The 22,802-nt window shown below is 36.2% G+C and overlaps 1 protein-coding gene across 4 annotated transcripts in view; it reads right to left on the reverse strand.

Moving 5' to 3' along the window:
* The window catches only part of VRK1 (VRK serine/threonine kinase 1), an 85,275-nt gene that overhangs the window by 31,045 nt on the left and 31,428 nt on the right, over positions 1 to 22,802 (reverse strand). For all 4 annotated transcript variants that reach the window (XM_050799136.1, XM_050799139.1, XM_050799138.1 and 1 more), the window contains exons 2-5: positions 17,742 to 17,906; positions 13,543 to 13,598; positions 4,793 to 4,862; positions 3,621 to 3,708 (exon numbers count right to left, since the gene is read on the reverse strand). In XM_050799136.1, coding sequence (XP_050655093.1) covers positions 3,621 to 3,708; positions 4,793 to 4,862; positions 13,543 to 13,598; positions 17,742 to 17,901 — 374 coding nt within the window. In that variant the 5' untranslated portion in view covers positions 17,902 to 17,906. The remainder of the gene's footprint in view (positions 1 to 3,620; positions 3,709 to 4,792; positions 4,863 to 13,542; positions 13,599 to 17,741; positions 17,907 to 22,802) is intronic.

Below are 22,802 nucleotides of genomic sequence, written 5' to 3' on the forward strand. Positions count from 1 at the left end.
AAATCTGAAAATCTGAAATCAGAAGTGCTCCAAAATTAGAAAGTTTTTGGGAGGGGGGGGGGGGGGGGGGGGGGGGGGGGGGGGGGGGGGGGGGGGGGGGGGGGGGGGGGGGGGGGGGGTTTAGTGCCAACATGATACTCAAAGGAAATGCTCATTGGAGCATTTTGTACTTCCCATTTTCGGATTTGGGATGCTCAACCAGTAGGTATTAATGCAAATATTCCAAAATCCTTAAGAAATCCCAAATCTAAAATACTTCTGGTGCCAACATTTCAGATAAGGGATACTTAAGGCCTGTAATACACAGGTAACAAAAATACAACCTCTGTAACAGCCTGAAAGATGGCTAAAACACAACTGCTTAATTCAACATGGGGTCTATCAATAAATTCTATTACATAGGTCTTTGTTTTTATTCACAAATCACCCTACCACCATTCTTATTAAGCCCTTAATCTTGTCACCATACCTAAATCATAAACATCAACTGAAACATGATTCCACAAATTTCATAGAAACCATTACCACATTCTTCTGGAAAGACAGCTCTACCATTGAGTAGTAAAATGGAAGTTATTTCTAAGTAACTTCTCTAAAGTAAAACCTTTGATGTAGACTTTTCTGGAGACTTGAATAAAAACGTGCAAGTAAAAGAAAAATATACATCAGTATAAATAATTTAATAATGGTAGCAGCTAACATTGTTCTAAGCCCTATATACATATTAATTCAAATGAGTTACAAGAAAAACTAAGGATGTCTGGTACAGGAGGGGGCTGGAAGAATAATCTGCTTTCTATTTCTTTACTTTCTAAGACCTACGATGATTCTTTTTAAGAGCTTCAACCTAAAAAGCAAATCAATGCCTGATACATGACTAACGCCATCTTTTAAAGGAGACATTTCTAGCAACCTCATTTTATAGAAGAAATGGGCTAAGAGGTAAAGTCATCACTAATAAGTGGTGAGTTAAGACTTAGACTGTGTTCTCGTTTGTCACCACATTCTAAGGCACTTCTGATCCACACCAGGGAAGTTCTTTCCAGCAGTACCCTCGTCAGTCAGCTTACAGTGTCAACCTTGGACCCAGTTAGCCCCCGGTCACCTCACAGGAGTTATACAAACAAAACCCTGTTTAACTGGTTCCAAACTTTATCATAAAATGGGTGATAAGAATGTATATGGTAAAATGTGATATGACAGTTTGGGTTACTTTTAAAAAGACCATCATTCTTAAGCAAAATATCACCACTGACAAACAAAAATCATAGACAAACAAATGAAACCAATTATGATAATCACAGTGATGATGACTGCAAGAAATATTTCCTGGGCACTTACTATGTGCCCCTTATAATTTACATGTTTTCATTTCATCTTCACAGTAATTCATAAAGTACTATTATCCTCATCTCACAGACAGGGAAACGAGAGAGACAGAAAGTTAACTAGCCCATGACCACACCTGATGCAGTCAAGTACAATCAATCTAGTGCTAGATTTGTCTGGTGTTTAGGTTTTGCTGCAATATACTGTACTTGGTTTTTGTTTTTTTTTTTTTTAGACGTTTATATTGAAATTATGGAAAGAGGAAAAGGCTGTTATTCCAAGTGGAAAAATGCTCTAGCCCCAGGCACACTTTTCTTCCAATCATCTCTATGAAATGTGGTTTCCATAACGCACTGTTCCTTAGAAATATAACTATTGTATACTGGAGCACACAGTCAAACAGATTTGCTTCCTAGCAAGTCATCACTAAGGGTTTTTCTTGTCTTACTCCCCTTTAGACAGTCTTTAATTCACCACGTAAACCATTTCCCAAATGCCACCTTCACCACCGTGTCACCTCATCCCTTGCTCAAGAGCAAGTGATAGCTTCTGACTACCTACTAGACATTGGTTCCAAACTGTTCCTTCCTCTATGGGTCTTCATTATCTGCCACCGACTTTTTCTCCAAGTTTACTTCCTTTTCTCTTACACGCATGCCCTCTTCCTCTGCTAGAGGAAGACGGCCATTGCGTCATACAGTAGAACAGAAGTCTATCCTTGTGCTCACGTTAATCTCCCGCTAAGGATGCTATTCCGCCTCCTCAATGATTTTCTAAACCAGTAGGTTTTAACATTTAAGCGATTAAAGACCCCTTTGAGAGCGAAAGCTAACATCTATATTCTACATATACTCTTGTAGCATTATACTTAATCATCATTAAGTGGTTAGCTGTTACTCCATTTCACAGATAAGGAAATTAAAGCAAAAAATTGCCCAAAGTCACACACATTTTAAAGGGCAAAACAAGGTTTTAAAACTAGGCAGTCTAGCTCTAGAATCCTTGCTCTTAACTAATCCTTGCTCTATAGTATTTCTCAAGAAAATATTATAAAAACTATAACATATTTTGCTATCCCAGCAAAATCATATAAAATAAAACGTTCAACGTGACTTCAGGAATCCCCACACTCCCTAAGAGAGGCATGGTTCCCAAGTAAACAACACTGGCTGCCTACCCAACTACTACCCCTCCTCTTAATCCTTTCTAACGGAGCACCAATTTGGTTCTGGCATTCCATCCTTTTCCACATGGATCACTGTGATCACTTTGTCCTTGCCAGTGAATAGTTTAAGAGTAAGTATTGATAAAATTCTGACCAAGAAAACATGAGAGGAAGTCTGCCACAGGGCTCCTGGGAAAGCTTTCTTTGCCAGGAAAGTGAAACTCACAACACACGATAGATACCATTTTCTGCCCTTGGGTACTGTGCCTGCATGTGAAGCCTAGAAATGGAGCAGCCACCTGGCGACCACACAATGGAGAACTAACAGAGAACAAAACTAAGATGAGGAGGGCAAAGGTGCAAGATAAGGAACCTGGGCCCTTGATGACTGCCTGAGTCAAAGTTTTCCTTTACTTGCAGCTGAAATCATCCTAAGCAATGTATCCCCAGTTCCAAACTAAATCTACCCTTCACGTCTCAGCTACCAAAGCCTTACTCCATGAAGTTCCATTGATTCATTCAAATATGTATCAAGTGCTGCTTATGCACCAAAGCATTAGAGGTTTTCTCCAAATAAACTATCCCAAAGAAATCGTTCTCTCCATTCTCTGAACTCCTAAGACACACAAATCAGTATCATACAATTTTGCACTTAATTGTTCTCTAATTGTTTCATACATATTTGCTTTCACTCACCAGCTACACTAAATCCCTCATAAAGGGTGAGCCTGATCTGGTGTGGGCAGATTACGTACCCAACATGAAATACCAAATGGAATCCTGAAGGGGTTCCCTTTTGCATAAAGAACATAGTTTGTTTATTTTTAAGGGCAAAGGGAAAAATGCAGGGTCTGTTTGGCTTTGTTCCTCCCTGTCAGTTGCTATTGCTCTGTAGAAGTCCCCTTACCAGAGAGGCACCCCTATTCTAACAGGGCATTATAGCCTGCTGCTATGGAAAGCAGAGGACAGAGATAACATCTTATTCCTCTCTGTCACACACATTCCACATAGTCTAGAGGGAGGCCTAGTAATACTGTAAGTGATCAGAAAATAATTACTGACTAAACCAACTAAATAGCGGATGTTGCAAAAGGGAAGGAGAAAGACAAATCACACATATTTTTACCTTTTTCCATTTTTGTCATGTAGACCAGACCCCCAATACTTAGGAACACCCAGGTACTTCAGCTTATGGGTACGAATCCATTTCTGAACTACAAATTCAAACAGATCTTTGTGATTTCAATTGTTATACATAAATGATAATTTTTTTAAAAATCATTACGAGCAAAATGTATTTAAACATGCAATAAGAATTCGCCTGTATTCATAAAAAAGAAAATGAAGAATACAGTAATGAAAAGCATTTTACAATGAAAACATTTTTATTAACCTACAAAACTGTTATCCTGCCCTTAAAATTGTCTTTAAAATGAAAAATCTATAAAAAGCATTTTTTTAAAAAATCACAACCACAGTACAGTCATTCCTTTGTTCTAGGGGCTTGGTTCCAGGAACCGCCACCCCTCAAGATACCAAAATCCAGATGCTCAAGTCCGTCATATAAAATGGTGTAATAGCTGCATATAACCTCCACACATCCTCCTATATACTTTATCTCATCTCTAGGTTACTAATAATATGTAATACAACGAAAATGCTGTATCAATAGTTGTTACACTGTACTAGTTTTTTATTTGTATTATTTTTTGCTATTGTTATTTTTTATTGTGTGTGTGTTTTTTTTTTCTGGAATATTTTTGATGCTGGTTGGTTGAGTCTGAGGATGTGGAATCTGAGAACACAGGGGTGGACTATCCTGAAGTTGCCGTTTATCTCTCTAATTACATAATGTTTACTTGCTTCTATAGGAAGACCTATTTTTCATACCAATCTAAGAGGTTTTTCTTTCTCAATATAAAAGTCCTCAACCAGGAAATCAAGATCTAGGAGAGATGGAAAAAGGACAGAAGGGACTAAAGTAACTAGGAGAGGTTCTGGCTCTCTACCTTGATATCCTGTTCTAGTTCAACAATAATTCTCAATGTTTAACAATATTTCCTAAATCATAGGTCATTTATTATTAACTTTATTCTACGTATCAATACAGATAAAATCTTGATGCAACAAACCCATTAAAAGACCAGAATTCTTTCATACAAATCTTATGTAAGTGGAATTTGTAAAGCAAAAAAATAACAAAGAGTCATAAAAAATAAGATATAATGCTCTAGGTCTTGGCTTAAAAAAAAGTTGGTCATTTTAAAAGTGTAAACGTATGTGTACTGTACTTCTTACTTTGCTCCGGTTTTGCAGCTCGTTGGTAGAACTTTAATTCAGTAAAAAGAGGTCCATTGTCACTGGGTTCCTTAAAATATAAGAGTTAATTAGTACTAGCAGTAGTTAAAATTACTGAGATATTTTCAATGAACCTTCAAAGACCAACAAATCTATTTTTCTGTCCAATGTAATTTTGATACTTAAGTTTATAACTGTGTTAAGTCAAACTCCTTAGAAATGTTCAGAGAAATATTAGTCTATATTTCTTACATTGCTCAAGTTCCATTTCTATAAGTGATATATTATACAAAACCAGATATATAGCTCAGCCTGCAGAAGTTTAAGAAAAATGTTTAAACTAATTTTCATCTTTATTAAGCTTTCCCTTAAGCAAAGATGAGCAACCATCTTAACTGTATCACCAAGGGGCTACAAGATATTTCTCAGATTTAATAAAATTTCAATACCTGATTTAACCAATTAATGCCAAAATCCCATTCCTTTCCTGTTTTCATTACAGTTATATCTACTTTATCAGGACTGGCAAAAACAGACCTTACCACAAAGAAGAGTGCATATTCTGCATCTCCCTAACAAGCATGCACTGTCCACTAACCTGCATCTTTCCTTTCTGCCAAGGATTCCTACGTTTGTCAAACCAAAGAGCCATTCAACTTATTTCCCATATGATTTAAAGTCAAGAAAAACATGGGGCTCATTAACAATTGTCTTCTACCAACGTTATGGACTACATTCATTTTATATTTTTAGAGATATTAACAATTAAAATTATTACTAAAGAAACATACATTCACAAAAAGGTATTTGCACGAACAAGAAATGACAGCCTGTCAGCAGTTTTGTCTTGTTAAGTAAATATATGAGTGGAAAAGATCTTATAATTCTGTGGACTTTTTAAATAGTAAATTTCATCTGATTAAAATTAGTATTTATTTAATGTTTGGTATTTTGTGTTGGTCATTATTTATTGGGAATCAGAAAAAAGTATTTAAAGCAGTGAAAACTTCAAATGAGGAAACTAACATTTTTAAACTAATTTTGGGGTTGCTTTTCTTTTTAGGAGGTATGAGAAAAAAATTATTTTGGGCAGAATATCTTGTGTAGCTGGAGTTCAAAGTTAAATAGAGCATTGGGGGAAGTGAGTAATGAGGCCTACTATCTTAAATGAGAGATAATTTATAGTTTTGGGTTACTAGAGATGACTTTTGCAAGCACTTAAAATATGTTCACCTTTTCTTCACTGAAGACATCCTCAACTGTAGAAAACCACTCCACACTCTCTGCTCTAATTATCTCAGATTTCTTATAATTCAGAAAATAGGAATCCCCAATTAAAGTACTTAGAGGAAGGTGGGCATGGTGGCTCATGCCTGTCATCCCAGCGTTTGGGAGGCCAAGGCGGGTGAATTACTTGAGGTCAGGAGTTCAAGACAAGCCTGGCCAACATGCTGAAATCCCATCTCTACTAAAAATACAAAACTTAGCTGGCTGTGGTGGCAGGCACCTGTAATCCCAGCTACTTAGGAGGCTGAGGGAGGAGAATCACTTGAACCCAAGAGGTAGAGGTTGCAGTAAGCTGAGACTGTGCCACTGCACTCCACCCTAGGAGACAAACCAAGACTCCGTCTCAAAAATAAAGTACTTAGAGGAAAACTGATTAGCCAATCTGCAGAGTCAGGCAGTTATGAATGAGCATTTAACAGCAAATGGGCAACACACATTAACACTTGGATCACAACCTGAAAATAAGCTTGCCTTATTTGTTACAGGTAAGTACACTTTTCACCCTAACCTTGGAAGACAGTAGTATCATGGCTTGGCATGCATCAACTCCTTAAGAAGTAGGAACTAACCAACATACTGAAAAAGTATGAGTGCTGATTCCTTAATTTATGGACTCAGCACCCAAGTTTCTCTATAACCTGTGGCTCCTTTCCTAGCAGCAACAATAGTTTGACACTTGCAAGCATCTGCAAGAGAAACTTGCAATGTTTCCAGCCAATGGCTAAGAATAGGTCTTCGGTAGGAATCACAGAATCAGTGTAAGAAACAGAAATTCAAAAAGAGGAATTCTGGTAAAGTTCCTCTCCAAAGCTTATCTTTGGAATAGCTCATTTATATAATTCAGGTTTGAAAGAGGTTTTCCTAAGACAAATCAATATAAAATTCTGATTTATTCAGTTTCAGCCTACGTCATATCAACTTTAACTTTCAAGTTTTCCTTCAGGCAATAATTTATTAAACTTATAATAATGAGAATCAACCATATAAATCAGGCTATTATAATGAAAGCCCACTACAAGAAGGCTCTCCGGGCTCATTTCATACTTCTTCTAATCCAATAAACTTCCATTATCACAAAATAAAGGAGCTACTTCCTTGGCATTGCACTCTAGCCAAAGCTAGCTATTCCTGTTGAAGAAAATACCTTAACTCATAACTAAAATTTTATTAACATATTTCAAATCTAAAATACTCTGCCAACTCTATAATAGCCAAGATTTAGAAAAGAAATTGGGACTGACATTTTAACTAGAATATCACTAAACGTTTCTTTAAGACTTCTAAGTGTCAAAATGAAGATGACAACAGAAAAAAAATTAAAATGTGATACATTTCAATGGCACCAGCTAAAAGCAACTGGCTGCCATTTAAAAATGAAGCTGTACAAAATTTCTCCTTCCTACCAAAAAATTATGATATATGAATTAAAAATTCAGGTCACTTCTCATAACATCAGTGAGGAAAATGAAACATCAGTCTGCAAACTTCTTTCCAAGGACCTGTGAAATACAGATTCGTATCAATTCACAACAGAAAAAGACGACGATACAATGACCTGTTAGGATACCAACCAAAAGCCTGACCTCTGCCTCTAGTTCTGCTACTGAAATGACTAAGGGTAAGTGCAATTCAAAGAACTACTAATTTCGCCAGGCGCGGTGGCTCAAGCCTGTAATCCCAGCACTTTGGGAGGCCGAGGCGGGCAGATCACGAGGTCAGGAGATCGAGACCATCCTGGCTAACACGGTGAAACCCCGTCTCTACTAAAAAATACCAAAACAAAACTAGCCGGGCGAGGTGGCGGGCGCCTGTAGTCCCAGCTACTCAGGAGGCTGAGGCAGGAGAATGGCGGGAACCCGGGAGGCGGAGCTTGCAGTGAGCTGAGATCATGCCACTCACTCCAGCCTGGGCGACAGAGCGAGACTCTGTCTCAAAAAAAAAAAAACAACAAAAAAAAACCAAAGAACTACTAATTTCACATTAAGCCTGTCAGCAAGAGAACACAAAAGAAAATTTCTTTCTCCTTGCATTATCCAACTTATTATCAATTTAACATTTCTCTCTGCACAGTTACTTTCAGAAATAAAATAATGTTTCTCCTGCTGGTCAAGAATTAAGGCCCCAAACAAAACCAGAGACCATCATTTGGTACATAGGAGAACATTTTTAATATGTGCCTAACATCTACCTTGAATGGGTATGTCTTAACTTCACTCCAATGCCAAATAAGAAAGTTGTGGGTTAACTATCTGGAGCTGTTTCATAAGGCAGATACATGTATTACCAGCAATAACCAATTTCTTGACAAAGCGTCCACATTAAGTTAGAAACCCTTACCAGCAGCACAGGGTACCTACAAACCCCTACTGAAAACAAGGATAAAAATGTGCCTGCACACATGATTCCATTTAAAATAATTAAGGGCTCTGTGTGCCAGATTCTACCAGTGGCTCTCAATCTTGATGCACAAAAGAATCACCTGGGAAGCTTTACTAAAAATACCAATAACCAGGCCCTGCACCCAGAGATTCTGATTATACTCTACAACCAAGATTGAGAATCACTGTTTGATATGCTAGTCCATTATTAAGTAAAATTTCACATTAGAAAATCAATTTACCTTTATTTCTTAAGTAATATTTGCAAGTTTTTTCTCTAATGATAAAATACATGCTCATTTTAGAAAATATGGAAATTCTGATATATTTTCTTCATAAATAGCCATTTTATAAAACCTTCATACTACATATAGAACTTTGTATCCTGCTTTTTTAGAAATAATTATAAAACTTCCCCAAAGAGTAGTACATGTTCTTTGAAAACAGGATCTTTAATAGCCCATAATGTTTTAAATGACAAATGTTCATAAACAGTTCTGATTTTAATACCAGGAAGAACTGATACTCATTTTACATGTTTGTTATTTGGTGAAACATTTCAACTATTAATATTATAAAGTGTGAGAAGGCAAATTATGAGTGGGCCTACTCTCTATGGTACAGATAAGACAGGAAAGTGAAGGACATCAGGAAGTTGAGAGTAAATGAAGAGAGTAGTAAAAAGGCAATGGGCAATTAATGGCTAAAAAGTATTCAAAAGAATAAATAAAACAAGCATCTAAAGACCGCATAGGGAAAACAAACTTCATTGACAAGGTCCTTATCAGATAATTTAAAATTTAGTTAGAGAGACAGAATAAACACATTCAAAAAAACTAAAAACAACTAGTGGCATAAGAAGAATAAAATTCTAAAATAAATGTTAATATAATGAGTGCTATAGGTGTTTATTCAGGAGAGAGTGTTAGGGGAAAAGAAGCAAATAGAAGTTACAAATTTCCCCTTCAAAGGAAAGAGAAAGTCAATAATATTATTTTTTGTTTTATTTTTGGGGTTTTTTTTTGTTTGTTTGTTTGTTTTTTTGAGATAAGAGTCTCACTCTGTAGCTTAGGCTGGAGTGCAGTGGCACCATCTCAGCTCACTGCAACCTCCACCTCCCAGTTTCAAGTGATTCTCCTGCCTCAGCCTCCCGAGTAGTTGGGATTACAGGCAATGCACCACCATGTCCGGCTAATTTTTGTATTTTTAGTAGAGATGGGGTTTCACCATGTTGGCCAGGCTGGTCTTGAACTCCTGACCTCAAGTGATTCACCCGCCTCAGCCTCTCAAAGTGTTGGGTTTACAAGCGTGAGCCACTGCGCCTGGTCAGTAATATTGTTTTGTGTATGACATTCTTCTAGGATAACTACAATATCCAAAAAGTTACTAAAATATTAAGTGCAAAAGAAAAATCAACTGAGTATTTATCGCTGTCCTAATTACAAAGAGAAGAAATAATAAAGGATAATGGAAACAGAACTAAATCAGGAGACAGGAGATACACAGTCCTAAACTAGGCACTTGTTCTTAAACTTAAAAATATAATTCATTACCTTAAGCATATAGAAAATACCTGTTCCTGGCCATGTTTTTTCTTAACCGTGTAACTTAAAAAGGCAGTAAAAGTCAAGTTACATTGACTAACAACAGAAATACTTCTAATCACTCACAATAAAGAACAACAGAAATATTTCTAAGTACAATAAGAAAGCACATCATTCTAAGATAAAATACAACTTAAGTTCAGAGGCCATGTGCCATGGCTCACGCCTGTAACCCCAGCACTTTAGGAGGCTGAGAGGGAAGGATCACTTGAGCTTGAGTTTGACACCAGCCTGGGCAACAAAGCAAGACCTCATCTCCACTAAAAAATCAAAAAGATTAGCCAGGCATGGTGCTGCATGCTGGTAGTCCCAGCTACTAGAGAGGCTGAGGCAAGAGGATCACTTGAAACCAGGAGATCAAGGCTGCAATGAGCTATAATTGCACCAATGCACTTCAGCCCAGGCAACAGGGTGAGACCCTTTTTCAAAAAAAAAAAAAAAGGTTCAGGCTATACAGAACAAAAAAGACATGATTATACACCATTCCACCTACAAGATATGACACTGGCACACTTTCCTTCCAAGACACAGAAACGGCTATGCCAACTAACTGCAAGGGGTCAGAGGTAACCACATCATTTGAACCTCAACATTATGAGACGTCATAAGGAGACTTGCTTTCTTCTCACAACAGAACTCTTAATGAACCTAAGAAGAAACTCATCTTACCCATAGATTTTAATATTTTAATTTGTATTATCAAAAACAAATGGACACAATATTCTGCAATTAAATACAAATGACCCAATTTAATAGTAAGAACTTAGTTCCTCTGATTTAGCAGCAGGCTGAATATTCCCAAAAGAATGTTATTCCATAAATGAAAAAGAAGAAAAATCTACAATGAAAGGCCATCATGAAAAGGGGCAGGAGAAATAAAGCACTGACACAACTTGAAAGGCATCACTTTGCTTCCGCTTCCCTGCACGAGGGAATAACTGGGACCCAGCCCTCCCGCTGCAAACAAAGATAAAAACAGACTTTAAAAAAACAAAATTTCTGTTTTCAGAAATTAGATAATGGGCAGGACAGGAGGACTGTGACCCCTAAAAGACAGAAAACAAAGTGAGTCCACGGCAGCCCTGGTTTTTTCTCCTAGAGGCCGTAGGAGTAAAAAGGAGGAGACTTAAGAGACCTACAGGGCAAAACGGGGAAGACCAAACAGAGTGCCAGGTAGGGAACTCTGCTACCAAAATCAACAATGAGATTGGAAACTTTAAATTAAGAAACAGTGGGGAAAAAAACAAAAGACCACTATCCTTCATGAGCAAAGACAGAAGAATGCTTAACGAAGTATTCACAAATCAGTTCTAGCAGTATGTAAAAAGTGTAATACACCATGACTAAGTGGAGTGTATGTTAAGAATACAAAGTTTGGTTAATACTCAAATATCAATCAATGTAACTGCCACATTAACAGAATAAAGGAGAAAAATCCTGTGATTCATCTCAGATGTAGAAAAAGCATTCAAAAAATGAATAGGCAAACTACAGTAGAAAATGTTTAAAACACATATCTGAAAAAGGAACTGCATCCAGAAAAAAACTCTCTTACTACTCAATTATAAAAAGCAAAACAACCCAGTTATTTTTAAAAGATAAAAATAAGAGGAAAGGGGCAAAAACGATGGAAGAGGCACTCCACAAAGGAAAATACATGAATGGCCAATAAGCACAACAAAAAACTGCCCAAAATCATTAGACATCAAGTAAATGCAAACTGAAACTATAACTCACATCTACACGCTAACTGTAATGGCTAAAAAACAAATACACACACCTGACAATGCCAAATGTTGAAGAGGAAACAAACAGAACTGTCATGTATTATTGGCCAATGTGTAAAAGAGCACAGCCATTTTGGAAATCTGCCTAGTACTTTCTTATAAGTTTAAATAGACATCTTCCCTATAAACCAGCAACTCTAAGTATTTATCCAAGAAAAAAACCTATGTCCATAAAAACACTTGTACAAGAATGTTTATAGAAGCTTTACTCATAATACCAAAAACTGGAAACAACCCCAATGTCTATCAAGAGAGCAATAAAATCAAATGATTGATACACCAACAATATGGATGAACCATTAAAACATTATGCTGAGCATAAGAAGTTACAAAACAATATATACCGTTTAATACCATTTACACAACCTTCTGGAACAGGAATAACTCATTCATGGCAAAAAAAGGAAAAAAAAAAAGACAAGTGGTTGCCTCCAACGGTGCAAGGGAGTAGGGTTTTGACTGATAAAGAACATAAGGAATCTTTTTAGTGTGATGGAAATGTTCTACATTTTAAGAGGTGAGGGATACACAGGTATATGTGCTTGTCAAAAGCCTTCAAATTGTTCATTTTATATCTACGTACTTCCCTGTAAAAATTATGCCTCAATTTTTTTAAAAAAGTTTAAAAATCACTAAAAAGGTCCAAAAAAGCTGACTCCTAACTCCTAAGAGATAAAATATAAAAGGGAGTAAAATGAAACAAAATGAAAACCTTCAGAGTAATCCTAATTTCTGAGTTCTGGCTGATATGGTTTGGCTGTGTCCCCACCCAAATCTCATCTTGGATTGTAGCTCCCATAATCCCCATGAGGTTGTGGGAGGGATCTGGTGGGAGGTAATTAAATCATGGGGGTGTTCCCTTCATATGTACATCTATCCCATTAGTTCTGTCCCCTTAGAGAACCCTAATACATGTATCCTGTAGGAGAAAAAGTAAGGGAGGAGTTATATGTTAATTTGCCCAGATAATACATCCTGTTGGTTCTTCTATTTAACCAAAACATATTCTTCATATGTATCAAATAACTTTGAAGAAGGGGAGTAACAAATGTTGGTAAGCAAAAAGGTACATAATTGACTTAAAAAATAGTTAAAATGTCTTCTAGTTTGCCAACATATAAATTGATCTGGCTGTTAGAAGTATGCTTATGTCAGACAGGATGTCGCCAATCTTTACTCATAACAAACTAATTTCAACATTATTATAGCAAAAAAGGCCCAACAATCACAACTAAATAAATAATTTAATTTACAAAAATGGAAGGGGAAGAAAACTGGGAATAAACAGAAAAAAACTGACCAAGTGGAAGTCCAGAAGCAAATGCAAAATAAAATACAATAAAATTATATTAAATTAGTATACTTATAGTATATAAATATAAAAAGTATCTGTAAAAGTAGCTGAAATTTCTTAAATGAGCTGAATATTTTTATTCCACATCTGCATGCCTCTATGCTTTCATTCATTTACCCCCAAATACCAGGACCACTTTATTTCAAGAGAGGAAATTTTCACACTCAAGTGATTTAAAACTATAAAGCTACTTTTGTGTCTTATTACATATTTTTTAAATTATTAAAAATTTGGTATCTTATGGTTTAATCAATTCTAGCTCATCAAAAAAGGCATTTTACAAAACAAATACTACACCAAATCAACAGAAAAGAAACAAATTAGCTAAAATATTTCTTACCACTTTTACAACACAAGGTGCATCACTGCCAACTGACTCTGAAGAATTCATATCAGCTGTTTAAAAAAGTAAAATATTTAACATCAGAACAAGTAATGTTATAAATATATTAATATTTAGGTTTGTGTATCTGTAACCCTTGATAGAATACACTTCAGTTCCCAAATATGTTTCTCAGAATATTACAGTACATTTCACATATTTTAAGACTTTTGTTCATGTTTTACCATATCTGAATTTAGAATACATCTTACAATTTCTGGTTTCTTCCATATGATTATCAATTACATATGGGAAACTGAGTTAAATAAGTTAAAGATTTCTTTATTCAAAAGTACTAATGGCCTTTGATATGCTAAAGGATATTGTGAATTCCTCAGAGGGTAAGTGATACATTTCTTTAATAAAGTATGAAATTCTTTTAAGAGGAGCATCTGAAGAGTAAAAAATGAGGAAGCTAAAGTTCTAAAAAGCACTAGTTTAGGAAAAACTTATCTGGACCAATAGTTCAGGATGTTGGCACTAGAACTTTCAACTGCCATCAGAATAATTTTAATGTGGCTGTCATTTTATTTCAAGCAAATAAAGAAGTACAGTTGCCCCAGAATACTGAGTTAGAAAAATAAGGTTGCCCATATTCATTAAACAAATATTTACCAAGTACATACTAAATGTCAGTTTCTAGGAAATAGAGATTTAGCAATGAACAGGAAAAAATCCTCACTTACGAAAAAAAAAAGAAAATCCTTACTCTTACAAAGCCATCATTTCAGTGGTAGGATGCAGACCAGAAATAAAATATGAAGTACATCTGACAGTGTGAAGTGCTGTAGAGGACAAATTAAGCAGGAAAGAGAGGTAAGCAGTGTGGCCACAAGTAACACTGACCTGGTGTTACCCAAGCAGTGGCCTGAGAGCAGGGAGGGAATAAGCCATGTATGCATTTAAGTGAAGAGCACCCCAGGGAAAGCAGCACCAAGACCCTGATGTGGGCGGGCACAGTGGCTCACACCTGCAATCCCAGCACTTTGGGAGGCCAAGGTAGGTGGATTACCAAGGTCAAGAGTTCGAGAGCAGCCTGGCCAACATGGCAAAACCCTGTCTCTACTAAAAATACAAAAATTAGCCAGGAATGGTGGTGGCACGCACCTGTAATCCCAGCTACTTGGGAGGCTAAGGTGGGAGAATCACTTGAACCTGAAAGACAGAGGTTGCAGTGAGCCAAGATCATGCCACTCCACTCCAGTCTGGGCAAAAGAGTGAGACTCCATCTCTAAATAAACAAATAAATAAATAAGACCCTGATGCAGGAGTATGCTTGACATGTTTGGAAAACAAGCAGACAAAAGTAGCTGGGGAGAACTAAGTGAGGCAGAAGAAGAGAGATCAGAAAGCGAAAGCAGCAGGGAACAAACACGATGGGTTTAACAGGTAACATATAGGTTTTGGCTGTCACTATGAATGAGATGGGGAGCCACTGGCAGAGGATCAGCAAAATCAGACTGTGGTAACAAAGACTTCTTTCGGCTGCTTTGTGGAGAATGGAGTATAGACGCAAGGGGCAGAGGCAGGTAGATCAGTCAAGAGGCTAAACCAATAGTCTAAGTATATGGATTATACCTCAGGAAAGCTACTAAAAATTTTTCACAGGTTTGGTACAAAAATAATGTAAAATAAAATATATTAAAAAAATTTTAAAGCATCATATACAAAGATCAAGAGTCCAAAGGGCAGCAAGATGGCTGAAGCACAGACTTTGAGGAGATAAAACGGATGAAGATAAATGTTGTATATGAAGGGTCTTGTATGTCACTCTTTAAAAGTCTGGCACCTTATTTGAAGGGCACTGGGGAGCCATCAGAGAGGTTTAAACAGGATGATCATATTATCTGATCAGTGTACTTGGTCATAAAAGCCATACTGATAACAATGGTGTGCAAAGCAGCAAGACTGGGACAGAGAAGATTCGGTGCTACAGTCAGAGTCCAGACAAGACATAATAATGACCTGACCAGGACAGTGGCTGCAAAGGTGGAGAGAAATGAATGGATCTGAGAAGTCACCCAGGTAAAACAACAGGACTAGAAAAGGAATTATTAGTGAAGGATATTAGTGAAGGAATGCTCAAGAATGCCTTCCCAGTTTCTGGCTTCAAGGCTGTCATTCATTGAGACAATCCTCATGACAGGATCAGGAGATAAAAGATGATGATACAAGTTTTAGAAATGCCTGTAGAATATCTAAGTAGAGATTCCTTACAGGCCAGTGGCTACGGACCTGGACTCAGGAAATCGTGTCCTAGGCTACAGAAAAAAACAGAGAGAAATCAACAGTAAAGAGACAGTAAGAGAAGCTTGACATCACTCAGATAGAATATATAGAATAAAAAGTGAACAGAAGAAGAAAAGCTGGAACACACAGAAGTGCCTATAAAGATGACGAAGCACAGCCAGAAAAGCAGAAAGAAAACTAGGGGAAAGGTATGTTATCATAAACGATAATGGAAGCAATTGTTATGAGAAACAAAGATAAACAGTATCAAATGCTATAGAAAAAAATGCAAAGAAAATTCAAAAGCAATCTTTTTAATTCATTAACAGCAACTGCTGATGATCTTGAATCTGGCTGTTTCAGTGTATCACAGAGAGAGAGAATGGAGGCGACAAGACTCAAGCAAGTGCTTCCTTTTACAGATTAGTCATCCCAACCTTATAAAAGTAAAGTTTTATTACAGAGGTCAAATCATTGCCTATTAAAAATACTATTAGATGGCATCTTTTGATGACAAATACAGATAAAACAGAGACACATACAAGGCAAGTTTTAAATTTGCAAACGGTTACAAAAGTAAATTAATATAAAATGAAGAACTATTTTTTTAGAGACAGGTTTCTATTATTATAGGATGGCATAAGTCCACATATCCTGTAGTAAAGACAGCTTATATAATCTACCATCTCCCCTAAATCACAAGATCAAAAATATATACCTGGCTAATATAGCCACTACTCTTTCATGATTTATAAGGATTTTTGCCATAAATCAGAGGTACAGCCTAGTTCACTGGAATGGGTTTGGCTCTCAACAAAACGAGAGAATCAACACATATTTCACAAAAAGGGTGCTACTGACCGACAGGAATCATATGTATAAAATATGATAAAGCACTAGATTTCAAGCTATGTTTCATAAAGATAGCTACAGAAACTGCAACTGACCAACGACAGCCCACTGGTCCTGGAGCAGGTGAAGTGTTTACTCCTCTTGAGTAAGGGCAATGGTCATTCACCTACGTCAGTGGTTCTCAAACTTTAGCATGCATCAGAATCACCTTGATCAAACACTGCTGGGCCCTCCCCCTACGGCTCTGATTGGTAGTCTGAGGTAAGGCTCAAAAATCTGCAGGTCTAACAAGTTCCCAGGTGACACTAATCTGTCATATTATTAGTATTCTGAGTAAGATATTGCTAAAAATAAAATTTTATAAACCTCCATTCCAGAAATTAATTAATCTGAGATTAGAAGTACAGTGAGAACATAGAATGGAAAAGTTAGAAAAATCAGAAGCAAATATGAATTGCATTGTATCACTACTAATATTTATTGGGGAAACAGCTTTAGAAGCAATCAGGTAAAATATTTTTTAAGTCCATAATTTAGTTAATATAACAGAATTTCAGGATTCCACAAGGGGTCCCCAAAAATTTCAGAATAAGTATGTTAGTTATCTGCACATTTAATCAGGCCTAATACGCAGTTTCTGGGTAATTCTCCTAGTTCCAGTATGATGGCTAAGAGCGTTGCACAGAAAGAAACATGAAACCCACACTTGTAAAAGATTTGCAAATCTCCAAATTAGACAGAGGGAATAAATCCCACATAGGTGGAGGTGGGAGGGGAAAGATATGTACATGGGTTTCTTTGGGTCTCAAAAGAGATTAAGATTACATAAAGTATCTTAAAAATCTAAAGCCCTAGTGCTCACTAATGATAGTATTACAGCTATTTTACCCTCTTTTTCTGTTGTGACTGCATTAGCAATTTCCACTCCTACGTCAGAGATGCATTTTTGCTTAATCAGAAACTATTAAGTTGACTGCAGATTATTAGGAACATCCTATAATAGCTCATAATTGAGAAACCATTTTCATAAGCATATACATCTTTGGATTGACCATCAGCAGCAGTCACACACTTACCAAGATATATACAGCCAAAGCCTCCTTGGCCAATAGGTAATCCTACTTTCCATTCCTTTTTTGCCATGTCAGTTATTATCTCCCCAACTGCAAACTGTTCTGCAAGATGTCTCTTTGCGGGGCCCTGTCTTCCAGCTTGAGCTGCTTTTACACGAGGCATTTTCACTGTAACATGAAACAAGGACACGGTCAGAACTGTAATCTTAGAAGTGTTCAAAACATTTTTCCCTAAGGAAAACTTCTATATGGAGATGCTGTTCAAATTCCTACTTACTCCAAAACTTAAAGGATATCTGTTCATTCTGACTTATAATGGCTCAAATCCTATTTGATTATCTCTTAACTTTGGAGAAGAGACAATAAAATCATACATGCAATTATTTTCAAGGAAATAATTAGGTTTAAGTTCCAATGGCATAATGATCAACTACAACTAAAAATGCTATTTAACAACAAAGAATTGCTCTATGAAGTTGAGAAGGAAAGGTGCATGCAATCAGAATGCATATTTTATAGGAACAAAATGAAGAGTTTATTAAGGTCAATACCGATATGACAAAACATAGTACAGAGATTGAAAACCTAAGGCAATTGAGCACAAGGGGAAAGGGCAAAGGTTCCTGGAACATGCTAGTAAATGCTTTACACAGGTTCCCATCCATCCTCGTGACTCTGTGAAGATTACATCATCATCCCCATTTCGAGGAAATTAAGGCTCAGCAAGCTGGTAAGTGGTGGAATAACAGAAATCTGCACTGATGACTACCTGGCTCCAAGACCTCACCAACATGCTCCACAATTATGGAAGTCACTGTAACGAAGGAGCACAACTTTCAAGACTGACAGGAGAAACTTTGGCTTAGTCATCTGGGCAAAGCTGGTGACACCCAGCATTCCTAAGTTTCCTTTCTCATTAACTGTCCTTTAGGAGATGGATCATGACTCACTTTTCTCAGTAACACATGAGTTTATCATAACATTCAGAGAAAGCAGTGTTTTATTGTGAAAAGAGCACTGACTGAAATCAAAAGGCCTGGATTGCAGGTAAGACACCGGCTGGTTGGGTAATCTTGATCAAGTCACTCCACGCTGGGCTTCAAGTGCCCTCAAGTGTAACTCACTTCGTTGATTGAAGGAACTCAATTTGTACTAGTATGCATGTGTACATGTATGTGTTGTGTGATTTCAAACTCTCGGTTCTACAAATACTAATCAAAAAAGATTTAAGACAAGTATTTGTTAGGTTCCATAGTTCCCTAAAAACATACTGGAGATACAGAAAAGAAAGAAGGTTAATAAGAATCATTAAGACACTATGCAATACTTGAAATGGTTATTCACATGAAAGAAGTCTGTAGCTCAGTTTTGAGCCTAGATACGCTACATACATACACAGTACATTTAACTGGAATTTTTCAGCAACTCACCCAGTATCTCTTCAAATATACAAACTCCTTATCTGCAAATGTTCCTTATTAATTTAGTGGGGATTTTTAAATTGAATTTTTCCCATAGAATACTAATGCATCTTTGCTGTCTAAATCTTCTCTAAGCAAAAACATCTTCAAAATAAATAAATGTATCTCTGTTATTTCTTCATATCAATTAGTTCTCTTAATGAATGTGTTTTCAGTCATGGTAAAATCTTGCAAAATGGAATTTCAGTGCCAACCAAGCTAGCCTAGACTCAAACACAAAAAAAGGTTATTTTTACACCTATGGTAGTAAACCAAATAAGAGAAACAACTAAAACACATAGTACTTCCAAATATTAAAACAGATGCCCTTCTGAATTTTAACCAACTTTATCAAATCATCAATCTCTTATTTGACTGGTTCCTTATAGTAATCAAAATAGTTTAAAATGAGTGGACAACATGTTTTTTATCTTTATATATCTCAAAATAGTGACTGCACAATCTTTTGTGTTTTTCTGAAATTCCTTTCCAGAAGTGACAAAAATATCATATTTTAAATGAAATATTCTGGCTCAGCATCTACTCAATGTAAATTGTGGTCAATAAAAAGTGATTTTCCTCCAAATAAAGCTGTTTGCTTTTATTTTTAGTTTTATTTCTGTGGCCAACTAATTGAAACTAATTGTAATAATTAATTAAGGCTTGGAATGACTTTCTTTCCTAAAAATAGTCCCACAGAACAGCGTCATCACTGTCAGTCTCTTCAATACGCTTCTAAATCACAGCTCCTGAAGGTTAACGCTGCACGTGGTGGAGGCAGCAGCACAGCTGTTTCATCTCCCTGAATTCCCCCATAAACCTGGACAGGACAACTGGAGAGCGAAACTCAAAACTCATGCATAACCTCTCCAACCAACCAGAGGAACAATATCCCCTTATCTCTACAAATCCCAAAATTTGAGCAGGTGAAGACAGACCATGACAAACAGCAACAAGTTGTGTGTGGTATCAGCAACTGTAAAGAAGGAAACAGAAGAAAGGGTGGTGCCTCTGATAAATCTGAGAATCCCAAAATTATCTATCAGGAGCTACTTGTTTTAGAAGCACACAAGACCCTGTGAGAAAAGCAACTGAAACAAGAAGGGCTCTGCCACCCCTACAGCCAGGAAGTGCAAGTGGTCCTTGGTGAGGTCTCAAGAAGGTGAAGCCTGTTGCCTCTACAAACTCTCAAAACTAACCAGTCAAGGCCCCTTCTAGGTCAAAGCCTCAGGCTGAGGAGAAACTGCTAGGGATGAAGCCAAAGTGAGCATCACAAGGATAACACAAAGAAAGGAAAAAGAAAGCTCAAATGAAAGTGGATCTATAAGTTAGCCTCAGTATTTTGGAATACTACACAAAAACAAGTGAAGAGTGGGATCTAGAGAATGACATACACTCTCCCTGAACCATACCATCTAAAACTAATTGCAAATAAGGGAAAACTGGCTGCATACAAAACTCAGCAACAAAAAGAGATCAAAGCTCAGTCCCACACTAAGTTCGTATTTTTAAAGAGAAATAAAAAATCCCTTTAGAAAAGTACATAAGAAAACATGCCTCCCAAAAGGTGGATAGCTATAAATTAGTATTTCAAAACAAGCTAAAAAACACTTTATATACAGACTAACATCAATCAGAATTAGAAAAATTCAGAAATCAGATGACAGAATAATTGAAAATGAAAGACAAAAATCAGTTCAGAAATAAAAACTAAATTAGAAGGAACGTTAAGAGTAAATAAAACTTTTCAACGACAAGAGAAATAGTGAAAAGGAAAGAAACAAAAAATCAAAGAAGACAAAAAAAAATTTAAGAAAATATACACAAAAAAACCAACATACATACAACAAAGAAAATCAAAGCAAGGGAACAGAATATTAAAAATCCTTTAATTCAAGAAAACTTTCCTGAACTTAATTTAAAAAAACATAAAACTACACTTTGAAAGGTCATATCACATACATTTGAAAGATCAACCCAGAATGACCATCACTAAGATACAATTTAGTTAATAGTAAATGAAAATATTTTTTTAGCATCTGCAGATATTTTATAAGGAAAATAAAATCAAATTGTCATCACTTTAACAGCAACATTTTACGCCAGGGGGGAAAAAAATAACACATTTAAGACTCAAGGAAAGAAAACATGAACCAAAGATTTTATACCCAGCTAAATTTCGAGTATAAAGACTGCTAAGTGTTATCAATATAGAAAACAGCAATAAGAACCTACTAGAGAAGAAGTCCAGTAGAAGGGGTCGGCCACTCCCACAGCAATATCCAAAATGACTAAAGAAATGTCAGTAACAGTGAGCAGAAAATATATACTTGTAGAACTGAAACTCAACAAGGGTTATAAAAGAGAGAAAAGAGTATATAATGGGCAAATGTACTGACACTGTAGATATAGTACAACTATCAAAAAATGGGATAACATATGCACAAAAGGCAACTTTCCAGAACTCATATTGTGATACTTGGTTTTGTTAACTAAGACTGTTGTGTGCATACATGTGGAATGATGCAAATGACTAAGTATGTGATATTATTATTCTATCATTCCCTTGTGTCCCTAAAAATCAGGATTCAGATATGGAAGAAAAAGATGGAGACAAAAGACAGAAGAGGTAAAGTTCAAAATGCTGTACTTGGAAATATTTTTAGTTCAGAAAGTATCTTTAAAATAATCACATACACAGAAACACATCTTTGTATTTCCTAGCCCCATTCACTAAAAAGCTTAGAAACAATAATCAACCCAGCAGCAAAGAGCATCCCTAGCACACAAATTGTAATCTTGAAATACCACTTCCCATGAAAAGAAACCAGGTTCCTTAACAAAATGATTATTGCTCCTATAATTAATAATCACCAAGGGATCAAAACTGGAAATTTTCTCATACTCAACGAGCCTGCCCAGGGCATTCCCACCTCCCTCTCAAAAAAAAAATCAAAAGAAAACACTCCTAAGCAAAATCTGTATTTCATTTCCTGTAAACTATTAGTAACCTCTGCCCATTTTTCTTTCGAATTATTAGTCTTGCTTTTTATTTCCAGGCACATCTTATATGTTGCATATTAAATAGAGTACCTCTGTGTCTTGCAAAGAGTCTTCCCAATATATATATTAGTAACTATTTATTTTGGGGCACTGTTTATTTTTTGCTTTGGATTTCATGTTACCCTTAGAAAGACCTCCTCCAGTCAAATTATATTTTTTTAATATCCCATGTTTGGGTTATTTTACGGTTCATATTTTGCTGGTTAACATTTTGATCTGTTTACAACTATTTTGGTATAAGATATGAAGGAGAAGTCCAGCTTTTTCCAAATGGATATCCAGCTTTGTTTTCTTTCTTTTCCTCAGTCAATATACATTAAAGAAATCCAGTGTTTAAAGAACTTAAATATAATACATCATACCAACTCAACTAAACCAAGTACAAAAAATATTCATATAAAGTTGTTCACACGTACATTCTAGATTACCAGTTTCTTTGCAAAAAAGAAAAATAGAAAAAAAATCAGATTTATGAACTAGCATTTGAAACTAACTTTGTGCTTAGGTTAAAACTTCCCTCACATCTAAATCTCTGCATAAA

This window comes from Macaca thibetana, chromosome 7 (assembly GCF_024542745.1).
Source record: "Macaca thibetana thibetana isolate TM-01 chromosome 7, ASM2454274v1, whole genome shotgun sequence".
Taxonomy (NCBI): Eukaryota; Metazoa; Chordata; class Mammalia; order Primates; family Cercopithecidae; genus Macaca; species Macaca thibetana.